A 16,844-nucleotide genomic window follows, 5' to 3' on the forward strand; every position below is an offset into this window, starting at 1 on the left:
GGAAGCTTCCAGACTGGGTGTCCCAGACCACAACGAGAAATCACTATTGGTCAACTGTCAGCTGCTCGGGCTGCTGGCAGCTGTTTGGGGGGGTTGGAGCGGTGGGGGTCCTGAGTGTACAGGCTCAGAGAATGACGTAAGATGAGATGAAGGTAAAGATCAGGGGGTCTATAGGTGATTATTAATACACGCTGCCAAGTTATGTATCATTAAAACGGGGGTACATTTAATGCCAGCAGTGGAAAAATCTAAAGCAGGATCTTGCTGATTAAAGGATCCCAAAACAAGCCGAAGAGTCTCGGCCTTGGTAGCAACTCTGTGAGGCCGTACTGAGGCTAAATGCTAAAGTCAGCATGACAGCATGATCACAATGACAATGCTAACGTGTTGATGTTAAAGCCCTTTCAGCTGCGATCGTCGCTGGGTTTACCACACTTCTGACGACATGTTCTGGGAAGTCGCAGTGGACAGAAAAAAGGGGGAGTTTGCAAACCTTCTAGCTGGACTACATAATTTTGTTGTCGCCAGCAATGAAAATACATAAAATATTCTGTATGAAAATTCTACCCTTTTACCTACCTTTTTTATGGGTCTGTAGAGCTGTTGAGGGGGAACACTTTGTAACATATGAAAGCTATGTTTATCAGCTTATAGGCAAAACTTTTTGCCTCCCTAAGTTACCCGTTTAAACACACGTGATATGCCTACTTGGTTGAAAACATGTTTCCAAGAAAGGGATTTCCTCCCAAGGTCTCAATACGAGCCAACTTGTGTTGTACCGTTCAGGGTAATCCGACACACACAATATAATTTTTTCTCTATTTTCTCATCCTCTCGACGCAGCGAAAGGCATTGTGCACTGCACAAGCCATAGGACATAATAGGTTTCAGAGAACAGTGGTGCCATTGTCGCATTGTGACTGAAAGGGCCTTTAGGCAGTTATAATGGTTATATCAGCATATTTGCTAATTAGTGCTAAATACAAGTACAAGTACAGCTGAGGCTTATGTAAATGTTATTAGTTTTGCAGGTATTTGGCCATAAACTGGAGTGTAACCTGATGATGGCACTGGAGGGAAAATCTGACAATTATCAAAGTCAGTAGACTTCATCCTGAACAATCGGGATTCATTTTTATTATTTTCAACAAGGTAGATTAATAATTGAGACATCAAAACTATGAAGGAACACATGTGGAATTATGTATTTTAAAAAATGTGTTATAAAAAAACAATATGTTTTTGCTTTGATGACGGCTTCGCACACTTCTAGCATTCTCTCAGTTAGCCTCATGAGGTGTCAGTAAACAGGTGTGTCTCATTAAGAGTTAATTAGTGGAATGTCTTGCCTTCTTTATGTGTTTGAGACATCAAAAAATGGCTACTCTGAAGAATCTAAAATCTAACACATATTCTGGTTTGTTTAACACTTTTTTTGTTAACTACATATTTCCATTTGTGTTCCAACATCGCTTTGATGATATAAATAATAATTTTTAAAAAACGGCGAATGAGAATGTTTGTCCAAACTTTTGGCTGGTACTGTATATTGCAGTTTGAATCAAAGTCTTGGATTGACTAACATTTCCATCCTTAGAGCCATGCCAAATTGTAAAAAAGACATAAGACAAAAGACATAAATATATGTAAATACATAGATATATGCTGGATGCCAGTATGGGTAAATAGGAACATATACTTATTTTTTTGTGATCTGGATTCATTTAACTCACAGCCGTTGTGAATCTGGCTGACGTATGCTCGAGAAATGACTTGGCGCGATAAACTAATAGGGACCAAAAAGAAACAGAGAGACAAAAATAGCAGCAAAGTGAAGGCTGTGAAAACACCAACCAAAATAATCAGCTTTGTTTTGTACTGCTTTACTTAAAAATGATCCAGGGAGAGAAGACTGTTTAATAAAATGGATTTTTATATAGTTGATATCGAGGCAAATCTCATACTACAAGTGAAGGTCCGGCTGACTTTGTATTTAGCACACAGACTGACACACAGAACTGCTTGTGTCGTTCAGTCATGCCTCAAGGTTGAGCAGCTTATCAAGCTGTCATCTTTCTATTGGCCTGCTGAACTGACATTTCCCTCTTATCTCTCTACCTACTCCCCACTCCTCTCCACTCCTCTCCTCACTTCACCTCTCAACCAGGTCTGCTGGAGGATGAGCGTCTGGCCACTGCCCATCAGGCTGAAGCCTTCACACGACAGATCCAGAATCTACAAGGTAGGAACATAACAACAAAACAAAAAAACACTCCGTAAACCCAAACAACAACTATGAAAGAAAGCGAAAATACAAATCAGATGTGGCATATTTACATTTCTCAGGTTTGTCGATAGTTAAAGTCAATGTGGAGAAGAAGAACAGTTTGTTAGCATCAGTCAATATCACCTCCGTGTTGTATGCCCCTATATGGATTTCTATTGTCCCAATAGCTCTCTAATGAATAGTCTTAGACAGAAAGTGCTACATAAGTATGTTGGGATGTGATTGACTGGAATACTTTTAATGCCTCCAATCATTTGGTTTATTGATCTGTAGGCATTGTCTTTTTTCTTTTTAAAATTATAATTCACATAAAGAAATCATTCATACAGAGACACAATTATTCTTCAGAAAGATTAGATTTTTGCTCATTTCTCAGAACCAACGGAGTACAAAAAAACTAGGATGAAATAGCTCGGAGTACAGGAAGGAGCAAAATTAAATGAAGAAAAAGAGAAAGAAAGGAAACTCAAATGCAATTATGACACAAAAAGAGACAGAGACAGCAAGAGGAGCAGGTTTCTAAAGCTGCAAGTTATTTTCAGTCAGTTGAGGGAATGCCAAACTATTTTATGACGCAAACAAAATGATATCTTGACTTTTAATTGAGTTACTGCTGGTTTTAATGGTTATCATTGCTCTTATTGATGTTTTTGTGAGAGGTGGAGAAGCTTTCCCATTCCTGAAAACACTGAACTAATGATCAAACTGAATCTGACCCTGAGAAAGAAGGTCTGTTACCGTCAGTTACATCAGCTCCTCTTTCGAACAGTTCCCACACACACACACACACACACACACACACACACAAATGCACGCACACACACAGTTACATGCAGGAGCACGCCTCCCACACACACAAACACATGCAGGCTCACTGTTGCAAAACCTCAGGTAAGACACACACACACACACACACACACACACACACACACACACAGACCTATAATGATGCTGCAGTTTCACCCACACATCCCCCATAATAAAAAAATCATTCTCCTCCTCCTCTCCCCGTAGCCCAGCTGCGTTCTGTGCAGGAGGAGATGGACAGCCTGGAGGAGGAGAAGGAGAGCGAGCTGGCCGAGGCCCAGGAGGAGCTGCGTGTTGCTCAGGAGGAGGTGCTCCTGCTGCAACAGGCAGCAGAGGAGGCGGCAGCAGAGAGGGAGAACGACATCGCCTCGCTGCAGGAGGAACTGTGTCGCCGACGGGCCGAGCTGCAGCGTCTCAGCGATGAGACCCAGGAGTACGAGCTGGAGATCACCACGCTGAGAGCCGAGATCAGCATGAAGAGCCAGCGCAGGGAGGCGGAGAGGAGAGAGGGTGAGGCAGGAGGAGCAGGGACAGGAGAGATTAAGTGTAGACAGAAAACACAAAGATGACGAGTGTAAATGGATGCCAGAGAGCACGGATCAAAGACAGAACTTGTTTTGGTAGCTTGCACACATACCTTCTCCCCCCTTACAACATTGTTTTACTTATAGTACATCAAAGTTAAAATGCAATAAGTCTTGATTTCACACCTCATTTTTACACCTTGTGTAAACAGCCATCAGTGAGACAACCGTCTCTGCGTGCACTGTGGAATTTATCCAGAGGACTACTTGCACAAATAGCCCATGATCAGTCTTTGTGACCGATATGAAAACAAAGCATGATGTTATGGATGTTCTTATTCCATGCTCACATCATGTTGGCGTCCCGAAGTCAAGCACATAAATCATTTGTGGGGTTTAATAAATATTACATATTACAAATGTGATTGCTAGAGTGTTGCAAAGGGAGTGGTGTTTGTGTGTGTGTGCAGATGTGTGTGTGCAGATGTGTGTGTGCTTTTAGGATACCAGGGACATGAAGTCATGAGGGGGAGGGACACATGATATCATCGCTGGGCTCTGCAGCTGAGCCTCGGGTGGGACTGAGGGAGTTCATATTATTTCATTGTTGGGTTGTTTTATAAAAAACATCATCCAAAATGTATTTCATATGCAAGCGCATTCTAACTCACAGCAGGAATTAATTTTAAAGGACTAGTTTCTCATTGTAGGAGACACACTTGGGCTTTCTTGCTGGCTCTTGCTCAGTGTGGTTTGACAAGTGTGTCATGGGAGTATTTCTGGAGATCCAACCAAGAAACAGTGCAGCACATAACCTTGTATAAGCCAGCAGATTGTACAAATTAAACAAACAAGACATAGTGACATAGTAAGTGAACTTTGGAGGTGCTATTAGGGGGATTTTGGACAGATTCAGGCTACCTGTTTCCCTCTGTTTCTCGTCTTTATGCTAAGCTAAGTTACGCAAACAAGATGCTAGTCGTAGCTTTATTTTTATACATAAGAGTGATATCAAACTTCTCATCTAACAAGAAAACGTGCATCCAAACTATTCCTTAAATACTGTATATTATTCTATACATGTTGCAATAATAAAGACTCAAATAGAAACATTAAAGGGACAGTTCATCCTCAAATCAAAAATACACTTCTCTTTTAATGTTTTAAATCTTACCTGTAGTGCTATTCATTAATGTAATTTGTTTTGGTGCGAGTGTTGGAGGCATCAGCCGTAGAGGTGTCTGCCTTCTCTCAAATATAATAAGGCACTTAGCTTGTGGTGCTCACACTGCCCCCTTAAAGATGAGCTCAACTGACCTGCTTCCTCTTGAATATCTTCATGTCTGATCTTCCTTGTTGCATCAGGTGACGTGGACCTGCTGAAGGAGGAGTGCCGTATGCTGAGGGAGGAGTGTCAGACCCTGAAGGAGGACAACAGACGTCTCTCTGAGAGGCTGCAGCTGCTGCAGAGACAGAGGACATGGTGAGAGGTCAATGGCTGCTCACTCATCAGCTGTGCTTACTGGATCAGCTGGAGGGGGTACCCTCTGGAATACTACCCCTCGTCACAGCCATTCACGTCATGTCTCATTTAGTTAAAGACTGGCCACCTGTTTAATTACGGCAGTAAAACTGTAACCTCAGACGAGGGATTACACTTAAGGGTCGAAACCATTAGTTTATTAACTGATCAGTACATTAACAGAAAATTAATCAACAACAAAGTTAATTGCTGAACTTAAAGGGATAGTGGGGTTGTTAGAGGTACTTATCCATAGTTCTACTGTAGGTAATACACTGACTCAGGATAATTACCTCATACAACCCCACTTAAAAAAAACTAAACTATCCCTTTAAAAACAATCTCCCACAAGATTTATTTAGTAGCTGTTCTGAACACACCACATGATATTTCTCAGCAGATGGGGTACTGGGTATATTCCATCTGCTCAGGAAGATGTGATGCACAGAAAAGCAAAAGATGACTTTTCATTTACAGCACTATTCAAAACAGAAAAAACACAAAGCTTTACAGGAGGAAGAACAGGGATAAAGGGAGATAAAAGAGACAGAAAAGATAATACAACAAGGAGAAAAAAACAACAAAGTAACAGATTAAAATCAGGAAAAGGTTTTGATTATCTGAGACTCTGCTACTAAATGGAGCTTATGGTGCGATAATTTCAAGTGATGATTTATCAAATTGAATTTATCAAGCAAATATGCCAAACATTCTCCGGTTCCAGCTCAGCCTTTCTCTTTTTGCATCTTTTTAAATTTAGTTTAAAAATATTAAGTTTTGGTTTTGGACTATTGGTCAGACAATACAAGCAATTATATTGTGATGCGTCTTTTTCATTATTTTCTGACATTTTATGGGCTAAACAATTAACTGATAATGATAAAAACCTAATCATTTGATTAGTTGGAATGAAAATAATCTTTAGCTGTGTCCTATTACAAGGCTGGCTAGTTACATATGGCGGCAATAATGAAAAACCAGTGTCTCCATCAGTAATCAGACTTTGTGTTTGACATGATTTCTGCATATTATATGAAACACTAATGCTCAACAAGCTGTGTGGTTATCTCATAAAACAGCAAAGAAAACAATTTTATGCTAAGCCTGTGATCATGGAGGTTATCAGCCCTTTTGAGCCCATTTTTAAGCTCTCAGCTACTTAACTTAAACTATATTTTACATTGTCACTCCTTTTCGTCCAGCTCCAGTGTGTACCTGTCACTGAAAGAGGAAGATGTCGAGGGCACAGAGGGGAAGGAGATGGAGACCGGCTCGGATGAGGTCATGACAGAGAGTTACATGACCATGGCGCAGTCAGGGAACTGTCGCCTGGTGGACGCCTCAATCCAGAAGAATATTTCATTTGATGGGAAATCCGTCACACCAAGCGGCTGGAACGGCGGCATCGGGGAGATCTTCTCCTTGAGGGAGCAGCTCAAGCAGGCAGAGGAGAAGGCCTCACAGGTTCAGAGAGAGGTACAATGCCTTAGTGTCCAAGAAATGCCCTGGGAGTTGATCAAAACTGAATAAAACATGGTCAGATTTGGGTCAATCATTATAACCTAGGGATGCATGATATATATATATTGGTACCGATAAAGCATCAGCCAGTAATTGGATATTTACTATTCCAATAATACATTTATACCTGATAAATTATCCCCTGATAACATTTGTCTGCGGTTTAATGTATTTAATGCATTTATCACAAACTGTATTACGATAGTGGACGTGGTCACTGTGACAACACATATTGGTTTGAGGACTCGAGTGACCTTTTGGCCCTTGCCGTCTTGTTTTTTTGCAACCAGCGCATATGCAGAAAGGATGAGGTTGTGTCATCTGCGTATAGAGGTGTGAGCCAGCTAGCTAGGTTAGCAGGGGACAATCATTATTTAAAATGAACAACTCCCATCCCTGAACAAGACATTTTTAGCAAAGAAAAATGTTGAAAACACACTGTGAAAGAGTCGAAGTCCTAACACCAGAACAGACCAGCGGTATCAGACTGTCAGTCATAAGGCGGCCCAGCGGTACAGCACACCCTGCTTTATCTTCTATTTTACTCAAAATGGGACCATCATTTACAAAATGAACATCATGATGTCCTGAATAAGACCTGAAACAAGTGATTGAGAAAGTCATTATGTGAATTTTTACTGAGGTAATAAATCAGATGAGAAGTAGGGTCATATTCCTACTGACTTACATCAGAACAGACTTGAGTTTCTGACTTTTAGAGGCACTTCTGCATTGACGTCACTTATCTGACCCAAAGGTTTTTGCGTGACATTGACTGATGTGTCTGATTGACAGATTACCTCAAATAATTTTATTTGAACTTTTGTGCAAAATGCTCCAACAATAGTGATAGTAGTAGTGATAGTAATCAGTTAGATTTCAAAGCCTTTATTTCCATCAGGTGTGCATAAACAGCAATTAACTTATTTTTAAAACACACAATTCAATTTTCATACTGGTATTGGCCATCAGAAGCAGGTCATTATTACTCCATATTGTGCATTTCTATTATTAGCAGATTCTGTTTTTTGAGTTTTGGTGCAACGATTAAAATGAAATACACTGACACTTTCTGTAAATGCAATCCACTGCTGAAATGAAAAGACTGACAGTTTGACCTCTGTGTCCTCCAGTGTGACGGTCTGAAGATGGAGCTGCAGGGGCTGCAGGTACTGTATGACAGCAGTCAGAGGGAGAGAGCAGAGCTGGAGGAGGAGCTGCAGCGCTGCAAGGCAGAGCTGGAGAAGCTGTCAGGGGGGGCTCAGGTGAGGGACAGACATGAATAATGCAAAAATATACAGTTGGTATCAGAAGTAGGGAACTAATTTAAATGATGTACAGCAAAGTGATTAATTCAAGTTGTTGGTTAGTTTTGCAGTCCTAAAGCATCTCCAGAGCAGGTTGTGTTGTCTCCCTAATTATTTATATTAAATGAATGTGAACTTTTGCAACAAAAAGTTTTGAGAATTTCCAAGCATGATTACTCCACGATTAAATAATTATTTTTCTTTGCACCCACGCTGTCAACTAACTTACAACACGCCTCACATCACACCAACTGTACCCTGTGTCTGTTGAGCTCACTTTTTATGTGTCTCATATTGTAGCAATGTATGTTTTGATATGAACTGACCTGGCCTGTCAGCACATATCAGTACTTATTGTGTGCTTTGGGCCGGGAACCTTTTTTCACCCCCCACTGTGTCTGTGTTCTAACCTCTGTGACAGAAATGCTTTTATACTGTTGTTGGACAAAAACACAAAATCTGCATAAAAGGCATTCAGGCATCGACCTAAGAATGCCTGTTTTATCACTGGAAAGTAATGGAAGGACCTTTATTTTTTTGGCACGTTTTTTCCGACCTTAAGACTGGTTTCTATTCAGTTTAAAAAGGTGGTTTGTGAAAGTCAACTTGCAGTGAAATGAAGCGTGTCTATAGGTGATTGAAACAATTATCAGCATTCCCTGTGTTACTTTAGTAACAATTACACGGTTATTGCACAATAAGTGTTTGAAAGCATGGATGGTTTTCATGTACAGATGCTTAATTCATTCACTTGAGAAAATATAAATCATATGAATTAATTTCAATTAATTATCTTATAATTCTGAGAAGTTTTAATGGGAAAAAAATCTGCTATTTTTTTCTGAATTAATGATTATCTCTCATATATTTTTCTTAAATAATGAATGAAAACAATTTTTCCTCCATGTCAATGCGTTACATGTCATGTTTTAAAATTCTTTAACAAGTGCTCAAAACCCATTCATTGAGCCTTCTTCACGGAAGAACCACAAAGTACCAAATTCAATATCTTTGTCAAGATGTTTTTATTTTATTTAGTATTGTTTGTCATTCGGTTTGACTTTTTGACAAGTTTGTAAATGCAGCACAGTGTGACGCTTGAGTGAACCAACTTTAGAACAATCTGTACAGACTGAGTATTCTGCAAGTTGATTTTCATACAGTTTTAAAAGGAATCGATACCAATGTCTCCCTGAAAGCAAAGTGAATATGCATTTTACAGTAAAAAAAAACAACAACAAAAAGCATAATTTTGCTCTGTAATTTGGTTGGAAGCAATGTAAAGTACTGTAATGTGGTCCTTTATGTTTTATGAAGTTAGCAACAAACAGACTAAAACTTGTGTTTTGTCGACAACAGCCGTGATGAGATGTCTCTGCGTTGTGTCAAACTGTCTACCCGTGCCTGTCTCTGATGCTGTCCTTGTTCTCTGAATGTCCATGACCTCTCAGCCTGTACGATGACAAATTTAGCAAAACATAAAAAAACATTTAAACTATAAAATGAGGATAGAGAGACAAAAATACCACCACATTCATGCTGTATGTCTTCTTTTCTCTGTCACCATAACATCACACGCAGCTGATAAATGCCGCACAGCACTGCTCACACATACTCGCATTGAGTTGATGTGTATGCCACCTTAAAGTTATGCATTGTTTATTTAACAGGAAATGTAAATCACGCCATCACAACCCTTCCCCCTTGATGTCACAGCCATAGACCATGTCATACTTTTAATTTAGTGATTTGTGGTGGTGGTCCATTCATGTCGTTGTCACACCCTTTTTTATCTGTGTTTTTATTATTTGGATAATTCAATCCATCCATTCATTCATCCCCTTCATTCCCATGGTCCTTGTGTTTGTTTTTATTCCCTCCTCAGAGATTCATCCATCCGTCTGAGCACCCTGTTCTCTCCATCCCCTTCATAGGAATGATTGTAATTTTGGCTGTGGTCTGGTGCTGGTTGTCGGAGCTGGCGTCCCAGAGGGCAAGGTATGGGAGGAGCTTATCTCTGTCTGATACTACGTATGGTTCTTACACATTAAATAGTCAGTTCACCCAAATAATATAAAAACATAGTTTCTACCATAATGTATTTAGTTGTGCAGATTTGGTTTTATTTTCTTACCCTGATATCTGTGAGAATCATTTTCTTAATGCACACTGTAAAGGTTTTCATTGGGACTATGTCTTCAGAAGAGAGTAGTTCAATGGAAACTGTAGACAGTGCATACGATGAATTATCTTGCTCTGGGATAATTATGACACAGTTTGTGATTCAATTCAGCTGCCTTGTGTTGGGGTTACGGCAGAAATATTTCAAAACCTGCACATCTGTATGGCTCAATACTGCAAGAGGTAAGAGAGAAAATATGTTTTGTGTTATTTGGGTGAACTGACCCTTTAAATGAATCTTAAGCAATCATGTATATTAAGAGTGTTATGGGAGGGTCTAAACTGAAGAACAGAATGAAGGTAGATCTTGATAGTAAACTTTTATTGAAGGTGGACATGGGACGGGTGGGCAGTTTGGCAAAAAACAGAATATTTACTGAAATTGCACTGAATATGTCGTTTACAGGAATAGTTAAAACATTTTAGTGAATATGTTTTCTTGCAAACAGCGAGACAAGAAGATGGATACCACTGTAATGTCTGTCTCTCTAAATATGAAGCTTCAGCCAGGAGATGTGTTGCTATGTCCTGAATGCAAAAATAATTCTCCCAGAGCTCAGCAATTAACATATTGTAGTGTTGGTTTTATCTGTACACAGAACTCAAATGTAAAAACAACAATTTGTGGTCTTTGGGGGAGTTGAGATGTGTAATTAGCTAGGCGTTATTGTTGGCCAACTTCTCAGAGTCTTTGTCATCACCACAACTAGCAGAAGCAGCATTTAGGAACTGGGGAGACAGATACACTGTTGTTCCTCAATAAAAGTAACAGCATTACAACTGTAGACTGTATAGAACATTGACATAGTTTACTTGACATCAAGCAACAGTTTGGTGGCTCTGGCTGTTGCCATTTTTGCAGTGCCTGACTCCAAGTAATTCCCAAGTAATGCAAAAACGGGTAAAGATGTGGAGTGTGGCTGAGCTGAGGTGGGCCACCGTGTGATGGCAACTACCTGTCATTCAAAGTGGCTATGCACTTAGTAATATATTAAGTCTTAATATAATTTAAAAGGGTGAGTAATACTTTCACTTTCATTTTTTTATTATGTTGCAGCCTTATGCTAAAATCGTTGCAATTATTTACATTTTACAAAGCAGAAGCAGAATTTGTGATATTTTTGCAAATGTATTAAAAAGGAAAAACAATAGAAATATCACATTGACATACATTTTCAGACCCTTTGTCATAGCAACATGTCTTTATACTGTAATATTTAAGTTTTTCCTTTTTAATAAATAAGCAAAAATGTCTAAAATTCTTTTTCCGCTTTGTCATTATGGTGTATTGAGTGTAGATTGATAAGGAGGATAAATTATTAAAACGATTTTAGCATAAGGTGTCTAAAAACTTTCTGAATACACTGTGGAAAATTGTGTAAAAATACCCCCATAAAATTGTCACGTATGTGGAAATTAGCTCTACAGACCAAAAGCTTTTTTGTACTAGGCTGTAAATTTGTTTATTTTTGCGGTAAATGTGGTCATTTTAATATTGGGGTCTTTGGGGATTTACTCACTTTTGGAGCCAGCCTCGAGTGGCCGTTCGCAGAACTGCATCTTTTGGTACTTCGGCCACTTTGGCTTCATTTTTCACCCCCTGCTTGGTTACTGCCCTAAAACCACAAATTGATATTTTTAGTATGTACACAATAATAATCTGTGTACATATATTTTTAAATTTGGGCAGCTGAGCTAATTGCTTCTGAGCTCCAGTTCCATATTTAATATACAGACATACAAAGTGTGAATATCTTCTAATGTCACTCTCTTCACCAATTCTTCAGCATATTTCCTAAAATAAGCTATGCCTCTAAAAGCCCAACACAGTTTCTGTCTGTGGCTGACAGATCGCCTCTTCTGACTCTTAACTCCACTCTCTTCCTGTCTTCCTTCAGGGGAGTGAGGTAGGTTGGAACTCCATTTTGACTCTCACTGCAGCCACAGCAGTGCTTCTAATGATGACTAGCTTGTTGAGAGCTCTCGTCCGATGTTGACTGGATGGGCAACAACTGCACAGGGACAGACGTCTGCTTCAGACCAGCCCTCGTTCTCTCCTGCCATGTCTATAGACTGAACTGGAATCCTCTAGATGTGATAGAGCTGACAACTGTGTCGTAGATTGTTGTCGCTAATGAGAAGGTACTACGTGCACTGAGAACGAAGCGCTCAGTCTCACTGGAGATGAGAGATGGTGATGAGTTGAGCCCACATGAGGACTGATCTCACTCCACTAAATGTATGCTAGTGTTGTGTCACTGCTCCTCTGTGTCTGTGAATATTATTTTCTCTCCTTTAGCTAACAATGTGTTTTTAAAAAAAATGAAGGTTTTGATTATTAATGTGCACCAAATTCAGTTTATTTAACCATTATTTATTTATTTGTTTAAATATTGTTCATAGTACTATCTGATCATAACACGGAGTCTGGACATTTAATGCACTGAAATCCCTGAAATGTACATAAGCTCTTAATATATTAACAAAAAGAGCAGTTTGCATTGTTTTTGAATGAGTTGAGTATTAATTAATTGTTGCTTCTCCTCAAATACTGAATGCAATAAATTCTGCATACTATACCACTAGATTAAATGTCACAAAATCTCCATTAATTATCATCCTTTCCTTACATTATCTCTGCCCCACACAACTTTCCTATGTCACATAGTTTTTTGTCCATTTTAAATACCAATAATATGCTATTCCAGTGGGAATCTAACACTAATACCTGTTGCTCTAAGCTCTCAGTTAAAGTCTGATGTTTAACCCTTCGTGGGAGGAAGCAGCTCTTCTTCAGTATTCAGTTTCTGTGCTTCAGCTCGGGGCTCTGTCACTTCCGCCTGCCTCTCCATTGTCTTGTGTCTCTGACTCTGAAATCAACTCCCACCTTCCTCTTTAATTATCAGGACACCAGGAAGTCTCCACCTGCCCACACCTCACTTTAAAAAAAACCCTCAGATCTTAACACCCACAGCTGCATTGTTACTAGACGGTTTGCTGTAAGTTTTATTTTGTGTTCGTAAATATATTTCTGCAACTTTTGGAGCAAATTGTAGGAGCTATATTATGATGTTTTCCAACATTTTGATGTGGGAAAATAAACTTTTGTTCCCCTCCTGCAGGATTTAAATGTTAGAGTATTGTTATTTAGATTTATGGTGATCGCGGGTTGTTCCAGGTACTCGGTGGGAGAATGTTGACTACCAGCTTTCCTTGTTTACTTGTTTCCTGTTTACACTCTTTATGTAACAAACTACAGATCTTATAAATGTCTTAGATGACAAACCTGTCAAACTTTAGATTCAACTATTGAAGTGAAAGAGCATGCCTCGTTTCCAAATAGCTTTGTTTTGTGTCAGTAATTGCGTATTGTGTGATCAACACAAAGAAATAAGATATCTTTATGAATGGATATAAACTCCACCATGATTATGGACTTTTGAATTGTTTAACCCTTGCGTTGTCTTAAGGGTCAAAATTCACCCGCCACTATGTTGAACAGCAGGAAAAAAATCTCTATCTTTTTTCAAGATAAAAATTGGTTGAAAAGTTTTTGTCTCACTTACTGTTGTTTATACACCTTGTGGTTGGGGTCAATGATGAAAAAAAGGCCCTTAGGACAAGGCAATTGTGCAGAATGTTAAGATTATACAAGGGATAACTTTGACTTATGTGGTGTAGCCTATGCTAACAGTATATTTTAGCAAAAAAAAAAAAAAAATACGCAAATTCTCAATGTGTTAAACTTATTAAACTAGTTTTATTATATAATTATGCCATTTGACTATAAACAAAGTCATGCAACTGAATTGAATAAAATAGTCTGTTAGCTGATTGGCTAATTCAATAGGAAGTTAGAATAAAATGAATACAGTCTATTAGAAATCTGCAGCAAAATTTAAATTCCAGACCAAAAATAAATAGATAAAAAAGGAGGATTTTTACAAACACATTGTGGAGTCTCCTGTAGGTCCTCATAGGAATGAATGTCACAGAGCTGTTTGGAAACGAGGCGTTGGTTTGTTGTGAGGACATTTTAGAAATTGATTTTGTTCTAAAATATGTATATAAATAGGAAGGAGCCAGAAAAAAGTTTGTTAGAGTTCATTATATAAAACAAATATATGTATATGTGAAAGGACTCTGATGATTGTTTACATTTGTGAAACGTTTTTTTGTGAAAAATATTTTAGAACTGAAAAAAAGCATGCTAGAAAACATATAGAAGCACAATATATAATTTTTGTTGATCCAGTTACTTTGTAATTCATGTAAATATTTAGGACATACAGTACTATGGGGGAGATCTTTCTTAAATCCATTTGTACTAGCTTTGTAGAAAGTTTATTCTATTTTGAAAGAGCATCGTATATTTGATAGCCGAATTATAAGCTGTGTAAATGTTTATTTATGGTGCCGTTATTCAGACTTGCGGATCATTTTCAGTACCTCTTTGTTCAAAGGTGGCGTAGTCATTGCATGCATTTAGATTGCATTTGACCTTAGTTGCTAAAAAGAGCAATATGACTTGTAAAATTCAGAAATATATAAACTTTTCTGAAACATTTGTCATTAAACAGAACCTTTACGAGCAATGCCTGACCAATGTTATTTCTGCATATGAAAACACTAAGGACACGATGTGCCACTGGACTGCAGATGTTGTCACTGTCTTTAAAAAAAGTTTGCAATAGAAATTTCCATTGACTGCAATGGTACATATGAATGTTGTCTGATCCAGAGCATTATTTCAGATTATTTCATGAATATTATCATCACAAGCTTTGATATTGCGCCGTGTTTCTCTGCTTGTTGCTTTAAATATTGACATCATTGTTGTTTTCAATATAGTCGTGGCTATTTTGTTACCTGGAGGTCTATTTTGTACTGTAAATGACTTGAGAAAATAAATATACCCGCCCCACATGATGTCTGAGAGCTTTTCTTTTCTTGGAAAGTGGCCTCACCGTCTGCAGCGTTTAAGGTATCATGGAGTCCCATTCATGAAGTCACAACCTGAGTGAGAAGCGTCTCTGCTGGGATTACATGACACGGGTTGTATGGATATTAATAACCTTCACTCCAGAGACGTGACATGAGCTCACACACACGGATTCCTTACAGATGGCAGGAAGCGGTGTGACGACGTTGTTGATGAGGCCCGTAAACCACACTCATTACTCCATAGCCACGACTCGTGGTTGACTGGGTTCAAGTGTGTCTAATTATCTAAAAGTAGCGTGCAGACCAAGTCATGAGTTACAGTTAGTTAACCCTCACTGAGCAACCTTCTGCCACTTGAGGTTCAACTTAATTAGTTTCCAAATATTCCCAACTGATTCAGAGTCAAGTTTCTGTCTGATTCTGTGTCAGATTTATGAATAAAGAAATGAAAAGTGTCTTAACGGTCAGAATGTCAGATCCAGATCAGCAGTGAAACCTCATCAGCCGGGGCATGGCCTTTGGCTAATCTGTCAGGCAAATTCGCCCCAAATCCCTTCTTAAATATTTAATATATTCACCTGACAGACTAACTAGGAAAAAGCTGATTAAATAAAGGTGGAAAGCTGAATGTGAGAGCAGCCATGGGCAGTCTCTGGAGGTATCATGTCAAGTGGACAGTGTCCAGGTCAACACTGAAGCTGTGATTTGGGTTTTGGTTTAGTTCATATAAACTTTATACTTGCTATTAATGGCGGGCTTCATGCTGGTAGCGACATTTCTGCTTATTTTTGTTCATATCCCTGATGTGTTTTTATTTTGTTATTACCTATTGATCTCTGGGATTCACAAGTGTTTTTTGTTTGCTCTTGTCGTAAGTGAAAGAACATTTTACAAGTGGCCAGGAGCAATTTAAACCAAGATAAGGAAAAACATTTTGTTTTCACAGTCCACACATTCTTTGTGCAACTCAAGGAAACACAAGTTTTAAATCTGAGGAACATCAACAACAATATATAATCAAATTTAGATTAGTATGTGTTTTAGAGTACATAATTTGTAGACACTTTGGAAAATCTTGTTTATTTTCTTCTCAAGTTTATTTAACAGAACATTGATTTCACTACTTCTGAAGTTCTTCTTCTTACAGGCATTTCTGCAGTAATTAGACATGTGAGTATTTGCACACAGCACAACACCTGCCCTTACATAGTGTTTTAGCTTTTACCCAAAACAGGCCCAATGAATACTTAATTATTATTAAATTAATATATAGTATGTTTTCATAATAATAAAAAATGACAGAGGTAATTACTAAAATAATATATACTACTATATATATATTCGAGTAGATTTTTGACTTTTACTAACTTCATATTATTTTACTTTATAAATTTCCCAGCTGCAGTTCAGTTGTACTTTTTTAAACACATATTTCACTGCTGTAATAAACAACTACCGAAAATCATGGTTTTAGATACACAATTTTAACAAATAAATAAATATAAATATTAATGATAAGAGTGGTAAAAATAGCTTTACTTGCCTTTCTACAACATAAAAATGCTTCAAACATAATAATACATCTGTAATAATAATCCAATATTTCAAAATAAACACTGATAGTGCCTGTGTACTTGTACTTAAGTACATTTTCTAATACATGACTTGTACTGAAATATTTTTTCCTTGCCATATTGCTGCTTTACTTTAGTAAAATTGTGGCTATTTCTTCCACCACTGTTACAAACGAT

General features: G+C 38.2%; 1 protein-coding gene across 2 annotated transcripts in view; it reads left to right on the forward strand.

Moving 5' to 3' along the window:
- Positions 1 to 15,069, forward strand: part of LOC131973004 (coiled-coil domain-containing protein 136-like) — a 28,252-nt gene extending 13,183 nt beyond the window's left edge. For both annotated transcript variants that reach the window (XM_059334840.1, XM_059334841.1), the window contains 7 exons: positions 2,168 to 2,242; positions 3,302 to 3,604; positions 4,984 to 5,101; positions 6,343 to 6,616; positions 7,795 to 7,926; positions 9,854 to 9,966; positions 12,048 to 15,069. In XM_059334840.1, coding sequence (XP_059190823.1) covers positions 2,168 to 2,242; positions 3,302 to 3,604; positions 4,984 to 5,101; positions 6,343 to 6,616; positions 7,795 to 7,926; positions 9,854 to 9,966; positions 12,048 to 12,060 — 1,028 coding nt within the window. In that variant the 3' untranslated portion in view covers positions 12,061 to 15,069. The remainder of the gene's footprint in view (positions 1 to 2,167; positions 2,243 to 3,301; positions 3,605 to 4,983; positions 5,102 to 6,342; positions 6,617 to 7,794; positions 7,927 to 9,853; positions 9,967 to 12,047) is intronic.
- The last annotated feature ends 1,775 nt before the right edge of the window (positions 15,070 to 16,844 follow it).

Source organism: Centropristis striata, chromosome 6 (assembly GCF_030273125.1).
Source record: "Centropristis striata isolate RG_2023a ecotype Rhode Island chromosome 6, C.striata_1.0, whole genome shotgun sequence".
Classification (NCBI taxonomy): domain Eukaryota; kingdom Metazoa; phylum Chordata; class Actinopteri; order Perciformes; family Serranidae; genus Centropristis; species Centropristis striata.